The sequence below is a fragment of the Brassica napus genome, chromosome C6 (assembly GCF_020379485.1).
Source record: "Brassica napus cultivar Da-Ae chromosome C6, Da-Ae, whole genome shotgun sequence".
Taxonomy (NCBI): domain Eukaryota; kingdom Viridiplantae; phylum Streptophyta; class Magnoliopsida; order Brassicales; family Brassicaceae; genus Brassica; species Brassica napus.
The window spans coordinates 11,642,430-11,658,125 of NC_063449.1; the positions used below are offsets into that span (position 1 = coordinate 11,642,430).

A 15,696-nucleotide genomic window follows, 5' to 3' on the forward strand; every position below is an offset into this window, starting at 1 on the left:
GTCGCAAATTCCTCGTAAGTTTACGACGAAATAGCGAGCAGTTACAAAGGCCCGTCTTTTTTTTTACGAGGAAATTGCGAGGAGTCACAAAGGCCCGTGTTTTTTTATACGAGGTATTAACGACGATTTACCTTACGAGGAATTAACGAGGCTTGCTTTCCTATAAATATACCCACAACTCTCACTCTCAAACCACACACAAACTCCCAAATCACACCTTATCTCAAATCACAATCCTCAAAAAAATCCTATTCAAATTATAAATATTTGAAAAAAATAGGAAAAGGAGAAGATATTAGAATTCATGTGGGCGAGACTTACGTATTATAATTCCTGGAAGTCTTGCCACATGTTAATCTGGTATTTCTCTCCTTTTCCTTTTTTTTTTCAAGTTTGTACACTCGGAGATATTTACGACGATTTGTACTTACGTGGAATTAACAGGTTTATGTATAAATCCGTTTACGTGGTCTTTACGACGATTTCTGCTTACGTGGAATTAACGAGTGTTTTGTTTAAATCATTTTACGTGGTAGTTACGACGATTTCATCCTACGAGGACTTTACGACGATTTGTGCTTACGTGGAATTAACGAGTGTTATGTTTAAATCCCTAGAATCCGAAACCCGAAACCCGAAACCCGAAACCCAAACCCGAAACCCCAAACCCCAACCCCCAAACCCGAAACCCGAAACCCAACCCCCCATCTTTAATTTTCTACTTCATATATTCCAAATCCCATATTTAATTTTAAGTTTCGTCGTTATTTTTAACGAGTGTTATGGTTAAATCCCTAGAACCCGAAACCCGAAACCCGAAACCCGAAACCCGAAACCCGAAATCCGAAATCCAAAACCCGAAACCCCAAACCCCGAACACCTAAACCCGAAACCCCAAACCCGAAACCAAAAACCCGAAACCCGAAATCCAAAACCCGGAACCCCAAAACCCCAAACCCCAAACCCCAAACCCGAAACCCGAAACCCGAAACCCCAAACCCCAAACCTCAACATTGTATATAAAAATTATTTTATATATTATATGTTTTTTTATATATTATAAAATAATATATATATATATATATATATATATATATATTGGATAGTAAAAAAGTCAATAACTATTACGTATATAATTAAATACGTAAATAAATTTTATTAATCCAAACAATCATTTTTCTATTTTTTATTTTATATAATTAAATTTACATAATATATACATAGATAAATAATATATTTTTAATATTGATATATAGTTAAATGATGCGTTCTATTTATTTGTATTTTTTATAACAAAAAATTTAAATCGCTGATAACAAATTTTCATTGTGCAATATTTTTGAAAGTTGTAGGAACTTATAATTTTTTTATAAAAATTCAATGCAAATTTTAAATTTTAAATATTAAGTTATCAGTATAGTATTTGTTTAAAGATTTTATCAAAAAAAAATTGTTCAAAAACAAGTTTCAAAATTAAAATATTTATGTATTTTCTATGGTATATAGTTTAATTAAAAGATATTAATATATATGAAACTTTCTACTTACATGATTTTGTAATAATTTGTATCTTGTTGTAAAAAAATAAATCATGGATCATAAAAGTTTTAATGTGAGACTTTTTAAAAAGTTCAAAATATAACATATACGGAAAAATCTAAATTTTTATTATATGGTTAATGTGATTGTTGAATTTATTTTAATAACTTAAAGTTAAACAAAAATGATAGAGAATACACTAATTTGTATCAAATCTTTATTATTCAAAATCATTAATTGTCATATATACGTTAGCCACATTAGGCAATTCCGTAATTTTTATTTAAAGAAAGAATTGAAAACATGAATAATTAATTTATGGTTAGTTTATTAAAAAGTTTATTATATATTTGGATAAACCAACCTATTTTTCTAAGAATTTTAAAAATCATTGTGGTGATAACACGTAACTACTTCAAATGCTGAAATGCTTATCTTTTAAGGGGGTTACAATGCTTTTATAATAAACATTTTTGTAAGATTTAATTAAAAAGTTTAACTTACCGATGACAAATAATAGTTTGATAAGATAATTTTGCTTACAATATTGTTAGTTTTCAGACCATAATCTTTTTTAATTAACAACAAAAACATATTAAAAAGAACAATAACACACAAACACTACGACGTCGTATTAGTGCGAAACAGAGGAGGGAGCTCGGAAACAGAGTTCATGACTTGAACAAGAAAACATATAACAGAAGCGGAGAAGTTTAGCTCCATCTTCTCCTATCCTCCTCTTCGTTAACAGTACCAATCCGGTCTTCTCTTAGAGTTAGTCAGCCTGTAATTCAGCAGAAGCTCCTCATCGCATAACTCCCTTGTTGCCACCAAAACCAGTGTCTTCAAAACAGGAGCATCCAAACCATTGCTACCTCCTGTCTTAAACCAAAAGCTTCCAAATCTTTTCAAGAACCTCTTTGGCTTTACCAAAGCCTTGGAGTGGCTTGCTCAACGCTTTCAAGAACCTGTCTGAACCGTTTTCTGATATTTTGGTGTCTGTTTAACCGCGGGTGTGTAGGAAGTACCAGTCCATAGTTCTTTAGCTTCGCCACCAAGTCCCCAAGGCTGAGAGTTTATCACAGTGCCATCGTACCTTGTGATGAGATAAGAGGTGTGTGAGTCAACCTTAGGGTACCCTGGTATGTACCTCTAGAAGGCAGGGGAGTAGATAACTCCAGGGTAAAAGGCTAAGACAGTTCCAGCATCTGCTTGGCCTTTGATGAAACAGCCTTGACCAGAGTCTTTGTGAGGTGTAGCCCATTTGATCAGGTAAATGTCTATGAGACCTCAGCTAGTTTCAAAGGCTTTGTTTCAGGAACAACTGTGCTGAAGAAGAAGAAGAAGAATCAGTGTGAATAATATGGAAGAAAGTAGTGAAGATCAATGTTAAAAAAATCACTAACCGGTAACTAAGCATTTTACAGAAGACTAGCGATTAGACCGCCATATCTGGAGCCTAAACGTTAACGAATAATTGCTTTATTTTATATACTTTTATTTATATTAGATATTTTAGTTTTTGGGTTTAGTTATAAATTTATTTTGATGAATTACATACGACAAAAAAAAAACTGAATAAATTTGTGGATTTGCACTAACATTATTGGTTGATTCAACATATTAAGACTGATTTAAACTGAAATAGACCGATTTCAACTGATTTAAACCGATTTAAAACGGTATAAACCTATTTGAGTTGCATAAGTCAGATTTTAGTAAAAAAAAATCTTAGTTTATAACAGATTTACAGCTTAGTAGGATGCCTAGACACTGACTACATGGGTTAAGATTATAAAGCTCACGAATAGGCCTGGGAATATGAGTTTTTACCCGCGGGGCCCGGCCCGTTTGACCCGCCGCGGAGCGGGTGCGGGTTGGTGGATTTTGAAACGCTGGTACCCGCCAATCCGCAATTTTTTTTTTTTTACATTTAAAAAAAAAAATATATTTTTTTTTGTAAAAATGTATATTTTGTAAAGAAAATATGGGAATTTTAAAAAATAATAATCAAAATATTTTAAAATATTTAAAATTTTAATTATAAATATATTATTTATATTATATTTTACAAAAATTAAATTAAATAAATAAATTTTAAAATAAAAATATAACCCGCAGGTCCGGCGGGTTATCCGCAAAATTAAGCGGGGCGGGTGCGGGTACAAATTTATTTGTTCGCGGATTGTGCGGGTCGGATTTTTTGACAAAAAAAAACTTTGTAACCTGCGGGTTGGCGGGTCAGCGGGGCGGGTTTGACCCGCAACCCAGCCCTACTCACAAACTGAAACACTTACGGAGCTCATCTGCAGCTGGAAAAGTATTACCCCCACCAATGGCGAAAGTAAACCGCTTTGACGAGGAGGAGGAGGGCTTGCTGTTTGTGATCCTGACTCGTTCTTGCTAACATCAGGAAGAAGGATTCCATCCATCAAAGAGCAGAAGTTTTCAACTAGGTGGTGAATGTTCTCTTGAACTTGTCTCTGCTGCTCAGACAAGGAGGTCTTACCAGCCATCTCAATTATCTCTTCTGCTCCGTCTCCATAGCTTCGTTAAAGCTAAACACACAATTGGTATTCATAATTTAACTTAGAAGGAACAGCTGGAGCTAAATAAAACAAAATCAAGAACTATTGAGACAAAAGAACCAACCTTGTATACATAAACAGTTTGTTAATGTCTGCTTCAAATTGTAGTTGCCTTTGGGTTCTTAGCAAATGTGGTACTCTTGGCAAGAACTCCAACAGCCTAAGTTCAAAATCTCAATCAGCAATGTATAAACCCTCTCAGAAACTAATCAAAAGAGAAACTTCATACGACATTAACCAACAAAAAATGAAAATTTAAAGATTCATATTCAACCTCTGTTCTAATCTATTTCTTGCAATGCCAAATTTGCCTAAAATCGAACAAAGAGTCAAACTTTGTTCGTACCCGTTACTATAAATCGTACAAGAGATGGAAACAATGTTCAGATAATTCGATAGGATCAAACACAGAAGCCAAGAGAGTTCATTAACCTGCTGGAATTTGTTGAACAAAGACGCCATTTTTCTTCTGTGTGTGTGTTTTAACAAACGATTCTCCGACCTCTTTTTTGTTATAAGGATTGCTAGAAAGGGCTGAAACATCAGGAACTGAAAGAGCCTAAAGAAAACCTCCTTTGATGCAGGTTGCTGCATCTTCAGTAGCACAACTCCATGGCTGCATCACCATGTCTGGGCCTATTACTTAATAATGGGCTGAACACAGTGCATTTTGGGCTTTCTAAGATTTTCATGTCCGAAGATAATACTACATTGTATACTAGTATATACAATAAATATACAAGAAGCCCTTAGGCTAATGTATTTCGGTTTATTTTCACGAAACTAGCATTCAAAGAATAAAATAATCAGAATAATTTTTATTGAAAGGTAAATCTACCTTTATAGTTCTTGGGTCAATTAACTTTATATTTTGAATTTAGACTTAAGATTGAGTTTCAGGGGTGAAGTTTAAAATTTTTAGAAACAGAAAAGAAATATTAAAATTTTAAAATAGTTTCAAAAAATATTTTAGAACTTTCAAAATAAAATTTGAATTTTTTTTTTTGAAAATTCTATACAAAGTTCGAATTTAAAAACATATAACTTGAAATTATGAAAAAAAAAATTATTTTATTTTATTTGTCTTTATATATGTTTATAAAATAAAAAGTAGAATGATGCCGATTTAATGATTTTTTTTTTCATTTTCCTCCTCAATAGACTCTTTCGTCTAACTAAATCTAATACTAATCCTTTGAAACTTATAATTGTTCACATAATGTCCACTGTTTTTCTTATTGAATTTTGAGTGTTTCTTTAAGTTTTTTTATATGACTGAATCAAATGAATGATAAATATATGATTTGTATCATTTCATCAAGATAATATTAATACAAATCATTAATTATTTGTCATATATATATAAACAACGGTAAATTAAACATGATGAACTGATATTAAGCAAATGGTGAGAACATGAAAACCATAACTAAGAGCAGCTCCAATATCAAATTGTATAGGAGTCCTTAACAATTAAAGAAAATTAGAAAACAATTAAATTTGGAGAGAGAAAATAGAAAAAGTTTTTAATGGAAGATTTTTAAGGACTGGTCATAAACTCCAAAGGACAGATGTCACTTAACTATGCTTTTAATTGGTTTTACAAAATTAAAACATAATCAAATTATTATAATAATGTTTTTTTTTTGTTTTAGACTAGTAGAGGTTGTAACCGATAATGTTGCTCTAATGACGCTATAAGAAGGCCCAATGAAAATGAAGAATTGTTATTTTCTATAGATGATGCCCCATTTTATTTGGCATATTTGAAAAAGAAAATTAATCAACTTCCTCGTAATAATAATATAAAAAGTGGTAACTCTACGTGAAAAAATAATATTTCATCCGTTCCCGAAAGTAAAATGTTTAGATTTTTTACTTATTCCACAAAGATAGATTTTTTATATGTTTAAAGTATTTTTTTATACTTTTAAGAAACATTAAAAGTCTGACTGGTGACCATTCGAGAAACAAGAGGAACGAATAAAAAAAGAATGTACGGGTATAAAATAGGAGGAATGAAAAGAAATGTGTTGTTTCTTATCAAATTTAACAAGATAATTTTATTTTTTAATTCTCTACAAAAAAAGAAATGAAAAGGAATGAGAGAGAATTATTATTCTTTATGAATGGTGATTTTTTTTAGGAACATTAGAGAATGCATTATTCCTCGCCGTTCCCTGGTCATCATTCATTAAATGAAAATATTTGAATTGATTAAATTTCATTGGTGAAAAGTTATTGGAAAGTGTATAATAAAATAAAATAAAAATTAAATTATAAACACGTATTGAATTCTTAATAAGCGTGAACACTTTAGAAAATCTTACTTTCGGAAACAGAGAGTACAAAAAGAAACAAACGTGGACGAAGCAATGAGCTAAATATGATAGAGGATTAACTTAGGTTACCCGTTATCAACCACTTCTCATCTGAATCATTTTCCCAAAACCAGTTCACAGTTTTGGTCAAAACACACATATTTTTTTTTTTTGGGGCAAAGGAATAAAAAAAACAATCTAAAACCCTATTCCTCTATTTAAATTTTAAACCTCCCAAAAAGATTCGACCTATTGATATTCCCAAGAACATAGCGAATGACCTCAAAAGACCCTACTTAAAGTGCAAGAAAAGTAATACACACACGAGAATCAAGAGCCGCAGGAATATAAAGACACAACATCTTTCTGCTCACCAAATCAAACCCTATTTTCTCCTGAGAGAACCACAAGAAACTCATGCAATATTCTTCACCCCACTAGCTAAACTCACCACCTCAATTGTTTATTAACCTCTCTTCATTCCTCTCTCTCCACTCTTCATCATCTTTTTCACAATGAGTACCAATTCTTCTTACTATCTCACCTTCAGTGACCCTTTCTCCTCCCACGACCCTCTTGTTTCACGTAAGCTATTTCTCCTCAGAAACGTTCAAGTTCTTGAGCTTCTTCTTGCCCTTTTTGCCTTTATCGCCATACATTCCTTGCGTCAGAAGAAACACTACGGTCTTCCTGTATGGCCCTTTCTAGGCATGCTTCCTTCTCTAGCTTTCGGCCTCAGAGGAAACATCTACGAGTGGCTAACCGATATTCTCTCTCGTCAAAATGGAACTTTCCATTTCAGAGGCCCTTGTTTCAGCAGCCTCAACAGTACCATTACTTGCGACCCAAGAAACGTTGAACATCTCCTCAAGAACCGTTTCTCTGCCTTCCCTAAAGGCTCTTACTTCCGAGACAACCTTAGAGACCTCCTAGGAGACGGCATATTCAACGCCGATGACGAGACTTGGCAGAGGCAGAGGAAGACCGCAAGCATCGAGTTTCATTCAGCTAAGTTCAGACAGCTAACAACTCACTCGTTGTATGAGCTTGTGCACAAGAGGCTCTTACCAGTTCTTGAAGCTTCGGTTAAAACCTCTTCTATTGATCTGCAAGACGTGTTGTTGAGGCTAACGTTTGATAACGTGTGCATGATAGCTTTTGGAGTCGATCCAGGCTGTCTAGGTCCAGACCAACCTGTTATACCCTTTGCTAAAGCCTTTGAGGACGCGACAGAAGCTGCGGTTTGTAGATTCGTCATGCCTACTTGCGTGTGGAAGTTGATGAAGTGTCTTAACCTAGGAACAGAGAAGATGCTAAAGGAGTCTATAAAAGGTGTGGATGATTTTGCTGATGAATTTATAAGGACGAGGAAGAAAGAAATGTCTCTTGAAGGTGAATCCACAAAGAGATCTGATCTCTTGACGGTGTTTATGGGTCTGAGAGATGAGAAGGGAGGTAGCTTTTCAGACAAGTTTCTTCGTGATATCTGTGTGAACTTCATACTTGCTGGGAGAGATACTTCTTCTGTTGCTTTGAGCTGGTTCTTCTGGTTACTAGAGATGAATCCAGAGGTGGAAGAGAAGATTATGGTGGAGATGTGTAAGATTTTGAGGCAGAGAGATGATAATGGTAAGGGAGCGAAGGTAGATTATGAGCCTGTGTTCGGACCAGAAGAGATCAAGAAGATGAATTATCTACAAGCTGCTTTGTCTGAAGCTCTCAGATTGTACCCTTCAGTTCCTGTTGATCACAAAGAGGTACCAACTTTTAACTAAATCTGCTATGTTTTACTTCCTAATTTCTGTTAATTGCTTACCAAGAAATCCAATTTGATTTAAATTACATAGTTAGAGCTTCTCCAAAAGACACTCTATAACTTCGAATATGAAGTTTTTTGCTCTCCAAAAAAGAATTTTAAATTTGAAGTTTTGAGTAATAAAACTCTATATTTGAAGTTTCACTACTCAAAACTTCAAATTTGAAGGTTCATATTTTTATTTACATTTTGGTCCCCACAAATCACACATCACCTTTATGATCCATAAATATTTTTTTTGTTTATTGTTTTAAGCCCTAAAAAAATTATATCTCTTGAATATTTTAATTTTTGTTTACAGAATTTAAATTTTACACATAAAATTAAATAAAATTTTAAAACAAGATTTAAAATATTTTAACTAGGAAAACAATAATATACAAAAGAAACTTAACAAAAAATATTTTAAAAAACTACATGAAGACATAACTATTACACAAATTTAAATATTACAACAACACTAGTAGTCAAGTAAGTTTGATCCGGAACCTTCAAAATTTTCAAATATTGTCCACATGTAGATGGTTGTTGTTGTTGTTGTTGTTTTTGATGTCTTTTTCGTACAATTTTTTTTGTTCATATCGAATATATTCATGAGTATTAATATCATCGAAAAGAAATTAGTATTTTAGCAATATTTTATATTACTCTTTTACTTTCTTGTTCTGATCTAATATATTTACAAGTATCAATATCACCCGATTTCACCAAAATAAAAAAGGGGAGAGCCATTTTTACTTTGAAAAACACTAATATTATAAAAGTCATTAATTTTTTTTCCCTACAAAAAATCATTTATGGAATAATATGGTATTTCGTTTGAAGTTTAATATTAATCAAGTTATTTTTATTTAAATTTTTATATTTTAATAGAATATTTCATTAATTAATATTGTTGTGATATGTTTATATATGTGCTAATTATTTATAAAAGTTTTATGAATTCAAATTAGTTATCACAAATATAAGGACCATATTATAAAATATAAATAATTTTGAAGTTGAGTTTGAAGATTTGCTTTTAGAAAATAATATTTTTAAACTTCAAATATAGAGTTTTGGAAACTTCAAAATAGAGTTTCTTTTTGGAGATGCTCTTATACTCATTTTGTTTCACACAATGTCGTTTAATTTTTTCACATATATTATAAAAGTCATTAATTTTTTTATTTTATTAATTAATCAGTTAAAAGGCTAATTGTAAAATCTGAAAATTAGTAAATAAGTATATGCATTGAAAATGTAAAAATCGAAATGAAAATGATACTTAAAATGAAACAAATTTCAAACTATAAAACAATATTTGTGGAACACAGAGAGTATAGAATTAGTTAAAGAGCTCACTGCATGTTTAATTAATCTTCCTTTTAAAAATTTAACCCTTCATAATATTTGGTCGTCTAAACTAATAAAGCCATTTGATAACCAGAAAAACTTAATTTGCTATTCAGTTTGTTTTCTTATTGGTTACCTAATCAGTAAACAGATAGAGTTATTATGAAAATTCTTGGGAAGACACCTAATTAATATGCAGGTATCTTAAAAACATTTTTCAAAAAAAAGTAAATGACTACCTGTATGACATTCTTGGTTACACACAAGAATGGTATGTTCTGCTGTTTCCCCATGAAGCGTAACCGCCAACTCATTCATATTAAATTTCTATGATGTTAAACCTATCACCTCGCGCGTGAGGTTACTACAGAGTTACTAAATTTATTTGTTTGTTAATATTATTCAGGTCCAAGAAGATGATGTTTTTCCTGATGGAACAATATTGAAGAAAGGAGAAAAGGTTATATACGCTATTTACGCAATGGGTCGTATGGAAGCTATTTGGGGAAAAGATTGTCGTGAGTTTAGGCCAGAGAGGTGGCTAAGAGATGGACGTTTTATGAGTGAATCCGCATATAAATTCACGGCCTTTAATGGCGGTCCACGGCTTTGTCTAGGCAAAGATTTTGCCTATTATCAGATGAAATATGTCGCGGCTGCAATAGTTTACAGGCACAAGGTCAAGGCTGTAGAGGGTCACAAAGTGGAGCCAAAGCTAGCTCTTACAATGTACATGAAACATGGATTGTTGGTGAATTTGATCAACAGGAGTGTCTCAGAGATAGATCAATACTATGCCAAGACTATTGATGATGGTAGTAGTGTTTAATGTTTGAGATTTGTTAATTAGTTAAGATGGGGATCATAAGAAGATTGTTTACTTATTTTTGGATCATTTGAGTTTTTAAATAATGCTTCTTTTTTTTAACTGGTCATACGATGATGTATATAGTCTATCCAAATGGTGTTTTAGCGTTTGTGGAAATTAGGAAGAAGGTTGTTATGGTTGGTTATATGTAGGCCATTTTATTGTTCGAATGTTAGGAATACTAGTTGGTGGGGCTTGTAATATCATAATAACTTTATGTTAGATTTTTTATATATTCTTATAAGTACAAGATATTTTATTAGGTATAGTACATATTCTAATCATTTTTTTTAATTAACAAACTGTTCTTTTCAAAACAAAATCGTAAAGAAACTAAACAGTTTTTCGTGAAAACTATTCTAACTTTATTCTGAAAAATAAAGTTATGGATGAGTATAGCTTTTACATATTGGTAGACCTAGCCAGCACATATCAGTGAACGTTCATACAAAGTCAAAACATGTATCCAAATGACTCAACAAATTTTACATGAATCTTTATCAACGGCTATACCAAATTCAGAAGAACCAAATTCAGAAGAACCAAATAGTCACGATAGCTACAAAAATGTTATTTCACGACATATAATAAAAAGTGCATGAATCAAAGAAAACTCATAAAAGATGATGCATGTAACAGCATGTTATAGAATGCAAATTGACTCGAACTTTAACTTCTTCGAACAATATATTACAATGAGATCAGACTTTGTCCGTCTTAAAATGATGTTTTTGGTTACTAATTTCAGAATAATTAGCATAGATCGACGGACCAGTTTATGGATCAAGTCATTATGAATTGGGTTGGACAACGTAAATCAAACTCTTAAACCATGTTAAATTTTGCTTTTAACAAGATAAATTATTAATAGATCATCTGTTTCAATTTAGTTATCGTTGTGAAGTAAAATTTTTGTTTAAAAATAAGTGTCGTGGCAGAAAGTTACAATCTAAGTTTCTCATCCTGGAATAAATCTGCATGGGTTTAGAGTCCAAGATAGAGAGAGACTTAAATGTTATACCGAAACCCTGAGTTTATGTAAATTTGGTTGAATCAATGCTAAGCTGTCTGGAAATTTATCAAAGAAAACTCAATATGAAACATGGAGTAATAATAAAAGAAAGAAAAGAAGACAGCATGAGAAACTCTGGCAATGTAGAAACGTGTTACGACCACAACTAATCTGTAAAGCTATCAGATCGAACGCAATCTAAAACTTCGTCAAACTGTAGGATTTATTTTCAATTTCTTAATTTCAGTTGTAATTAGTTTTATTATATGTTTTGATAAGTTGGGATATATCATCTGAAATTTACCAGGATAAAGAAGTTATAATTATTAAAATTGATTGGAAATGAATATTACAACCATTATTCATAAATTGGTAGACTAGTAACAAAACACTAATTTTACATTCGAATTATAGAACTTCTATGTTTTTGTGAAGCAAAATAAGTTATACGACTCACGTATGGTCACAACAAGATACACATAGTCTAATCAATTCCTATAAGCACGATCTGGATACTTGGAAACATGTTAAGTAAATATATACACATCGCATTATCGAAAGCGTGCGAACACAAACTGTTATAATAATAAATAACTAAAACAAATCAAAACAGATAAATCCCAACTGTTCAGAATCATCATCAACCCTTACATAATATTTCACTTCTCGTTCCTTGGATTCGACTTCAATGGGCAAACCGGAGAGGAAAGCCAGAGAGAAGACATTCTCTTCGTCTTCTTATTTTCTTCGTTGTTTCGGTATTTCCCGGAAAATACATTCACACAAACCAACTCTAGACGACGACGCCGGTCAAGATAGGAGACGTTGGTTTTCACGAGCGACAAAATGTCGTCTGAAAAACTGCCAGATCAAAACGATGCCGGAGAAACAAAATTGGACTATTGAAGATGATAAGCAAAATCTGTTGCGGGTGATACGTCAAGTTACTGATCAAGTCATCGGCATGTCAGAGCTAGCCGTCGCCGGTGTTCCTTCTGCCCGCTAGGACTCCGGTGGTGTTCTTCTTCTTCTTAATCGCAGTCTCAAAAACCACGTCTCACTTCGCATCTCGTTCTCAAGTAACTTGTCGAACACCACTGCAGCTCGAACCTCACCGATAACCGAAGCTCGTGCCTCTCCGATCTGGAGTATACTCTCTCAGCTCTATTTCAAGCAAACCAATCGAGACTTTTCAGGTTTGTTTGTGAATTTTTTTTCATGTCTTTGTATCTTTTACTTGAGTCTTTTTTTAATCATAATTTGACTGTCATAGGTTTCAAATTTAGTTTATGTGAATGATTTCGGCTTCTATCTTATCAAAGTTGCATACTTTTTTGATTGTTGATTTGTGGCAACTGATCTCTTGTACCTGTTGTTGTTTCTCGTGACATTGAGGGAGAATGGATTCGTATTTGATTGGGTATTAACATCTATAAAGCAAGTAAAGTATGTGGTTTGCATTTTTGTATGTCTTAGGTGATTTTGTTTGATTTGTTTTCACTAGTATGTATGTCTTTGGACGATTGTTTTATGATGAAAAGTGGCATGAACCGTGACTGTTGTGATTGTTTTTCTTTCCTTGTGCATTGTTCTCAGACACCTCGACCTTTTCAGGTTTGTATAAGAATTGGTGACTTCATTTTCATGTCTTTCTTTTAAAAATATATGTGTTTCATTATCATAATTTGCGCTTGATATGTATCGATTTTAGTTGAGATAGTTAGTGTTAATGATTTAGGTGTCTATGTTATCAAAGTTTAATTCTTTTGATGTTTTTGAATGCTAAGTAAAGTTTCATACTTTTTCTTGTTTCTCAACGCTTAAGTATTATGAACTTGTATTATGATGACTTTGTTTTATGAGTACTGACTGTGGTGATTGTATTTGTTTCATTGTTCACAGGTATGGCGATGGATCAGTTGCCAAAAACCCTATTCAAAGAGGGAACGGAAACACAAGTTGAGAAGGTCAACAACACTTGTCGAACTTCCATACTTAAGAAGGTGGAGAAGTATGTTGAAGCAGAGTACAAGGAAGTGTTGGGTGATCCGCTATTTTCTCAGGTTATGGATATTTATGTGCACAAGCTTCAGTATTCAGGGAGAGTGATCCACAGCTTCGTTTGTAAGCAGCTTCTGACCGCAAAGCGCCATGAGTTGTGGTTCCATTTTGCTAGGAGGGCTCTCAGATTTTCAATGCAAGAATTCCATGCGATCACTGGACTGAAATATAAAGACGGCGAGCCTGACTTGGATATTGATAACAGGAGAGGTGATAAAGGGTTTTGGAGTAAGTTGCTGCGGAGAAAAGGAAAAATTAGCGTATAGCAAATCAGGAAGGTGCATCTGAAATCTTGTAATACATGGTCTCATGTTGATAGGCTGAGGATGGTGTATTTGTGTGTGATTGCTGGTCTGGTTATGGTGAAGGATGAGAATATGTGCATCCCACACAAGTACATCAAGCTGGTGATGGATTTCGATAAGATGAGAAAATATCTGTGGGGTCTTCACTCTTTTGATGCGCTTGTGACTTCCATTACTGAAGCTAGGGATAAAGTGAAGACGCAGAACAATTATGTCATAGATGGATTCTCTTATGCACTTCAGATTTGGTTGATGGAGGCTATTCCAGACATCGGGTCTCTTTTGGGTAAGAAGCTCAAAGAAGGCGTCACTAGCATGAGATGCAGAAATTGGAAAGGATCTGCTAAGGTTTCCTATGAGGATATTATTAGTATTGAGTCCGATTTTGCATCCGCTGTAAGTTTTGATTCCTTTAATCAATGTGACTGAATTTCATGATTCTTAATCTTTGTGTTTAACTTTTGAACTTTGTTTTTTTTGTAGGGAGTTGTTTTTCCATACATCTCTTCAACTGGAAATTGCAACATCATTGTTGATGCTGGGTTTGAGCGAGACGATGAGATGAATGACGAAAGGGTCGATCTGATCATTGACATGTACAGAAAGAAGTATGACTGGAGTAAGCATGTTTGGGGTTATCAGGAAACTGAACAACCATATGCGGACAGTTCTGAGGATGATGGTTCAAAGGAAGAAGAGGCTGGAGAAAGAAGTGACTGTGGAATGGAAGAAGAAATAGAAACCGCTCATGTGTCTCCTACAAAGAAAAGAAAGAACCAGTATCAGGATATTGGAGCCGAGTCAAGGAAGAAGAGGTTACTTTGCCAAAGATAAACCGACAAATACAGAGATCTTGAAGAGGGTATGAAGTCCCATATCCAAGGTATGTTTAAGTCTTCTTTTACTGCCTTAGGGCTTGAGGTCCGCGACTTAATTGAAGACCGGTTTACCAAATTAGAGCAGACGATCCTTTCATCTCAGACTCCAGTTGGTGTTCCGGCTTATACTCATGGTGCTGCTCCGGCTTATACTCAGACTCATGGTGCTGCTCCGGCTTATACTCAGACTCATGGTGCTGCTCTGACTTATACTCATACTCCTGCTGCTGCAACGACATCTACTCAAGCTCCTGGATCAGATTCTACTGTTGCTCCTACTCCGGTGTCTACTCACGCTAGTGCTCCTGCTACTACTTCCCGCGCTCGAGCTTCTCGCAACAAAGCTTCGGTTCCTTCTCACACTGGTGGTCCTGCAACTGCTGCTAAGACAAGGTCTCAGACAAAGGTAAACAAGAAATAGATCTTTTCTCATGTATTTGATGTTTTGTTAGATGTTTGTAATATTGATGTAAGGATGATGGTTTGTTTGCGGTTTGTAATATATTGAAGTAAGGATGATGTACTGAAATTGCATGTATTTGATGTTGTCATATATATGTTTTAAAAGTATTAGGGTCATGTTTTTCTGTTTATAACCAGGATCCAGAGTTGTCTGATGTGTTTGGCAGCTTATTTGACACTTTAGATTTCAATTTAGGGACCCAAGAGCACTTACAAAAGACAATGGGCAACCTTACACAAGAGTCGCATGTTAAGGGGTTTGATCCATCTCAAGAGATCTTCAACCGACCATTCTTGAATGATATAGATGATCCAGAAGTCCGTTGCAAAGACAACGACTACGAATTGGTTTTTGTTCTAAAAGACAAATTTTTCAAACTAACTGAATGGATCCTCAAGCCCAAGTAAGTAATATTTGTATTTTTTTTACTATTTTTCTCAATTTTCCTCACAAACATCGGCACACTATTGCTTTCTATTTACAGAGTACTTCAGATTGGGCCATCTAAAT

General features: G+C 33.7%; 2 protein-coding genes and 1 pseudogene across 2 annotated transcripts; 2 read left to right on the plus strand and 1 right to left on the minus strand.

The window, feature by feature from the left end:
• Window positions 1-2,039: 2,039 nt before the first annotated feature.
• On the minus strand, window positions 2,040-5,048 carry LOC106382712 (annotated as a pseudogene).
• Window positions 5,049-6,614: 1,566 nt separating this feature from the next.
• On the plus strand, window positions 6,615-10,525 carry LOC106380104 (cytochrome P450 86B1-like). The gene is made up of 2 exons (XM_013819922.3): window positions 6,615-8,205; window positions 10,006-10,525. The coding sequence occupies exons 1-2, from the start codon at window positions 6,964-6,966 to the stop codon at window positions 10,426-10,428; spliced, it is 1,665 nt and encodes a 554-aa protein (XP_013675376.2). The 5' UTR covers window positions 6,615-6,963; the 3' UTR covers window positions 10,429-10,525.
• Window positions 10,526-12,356: 1,831 nt separating this feature from the next.
• On the plus strand, window positions 12,357-14,679 carry LOC106447857. Its single transcript, XM_048759640.1, has 4 exons — window positions 12,357-12,465; window positions 13,382-13,760; window positions 13,860-14,241; window positions 14,329-14,679. The coding sequence occupies exons 1-4, from the start codon at window positions 12,357-12,359 to the stop codon at window positions 14,677-14,679; spliced, it is 1,221 nt and encodes a 406-aa protein (XP_048615597.1).
• The last annotated feature ends 1,017 nt before the right edge of the window (window positions 14,680-15,696 follow it).

What these genes read in the sequence shown, in the direction of transcription:
- LOC106380104 (XM_013819922.3), top strand. Translation starts at nt 6,964, where the DNA reads ATGAGTACCAATTCTTCTTACTATCTCACCTTCAGTGACCCTTTCTCC. An exon ending in TTCCTGTTGATCACAAAGAG is followed by an intron (nt 8,206 to 10,005) that starts GTACCAACTTTT and finishes AATATTATTCAG; the next exon opens with GTCCAAGAAGATGATGTTTT.
- LOC106447857 (XM_048759640.1), top strand. Translation starts at nt 12,357, where the DNA reads ATGCCGGAGAAACAAAATTGGACTATTGAAGATGATAAGCAAAATCTG. An exon ending in GTCAGAGCTAGCCGTCGCCG is followed by an intron (nt 12,466 to 13,381) that starts GTGTTCCTTCTG and finishes CATTGTTCACAG; the next exon opens with GTATGGCGATGGATCAGTTG. An exon ending in AGTCCGATTTTGCATCCGCT is followed by an intron (nt 14,242 to 14,328) that starts GTAAGTTTTGAT and finishes TTTTTTTTGTAG; the next exon opens with GGAGTTGTTTTTCCATACAT.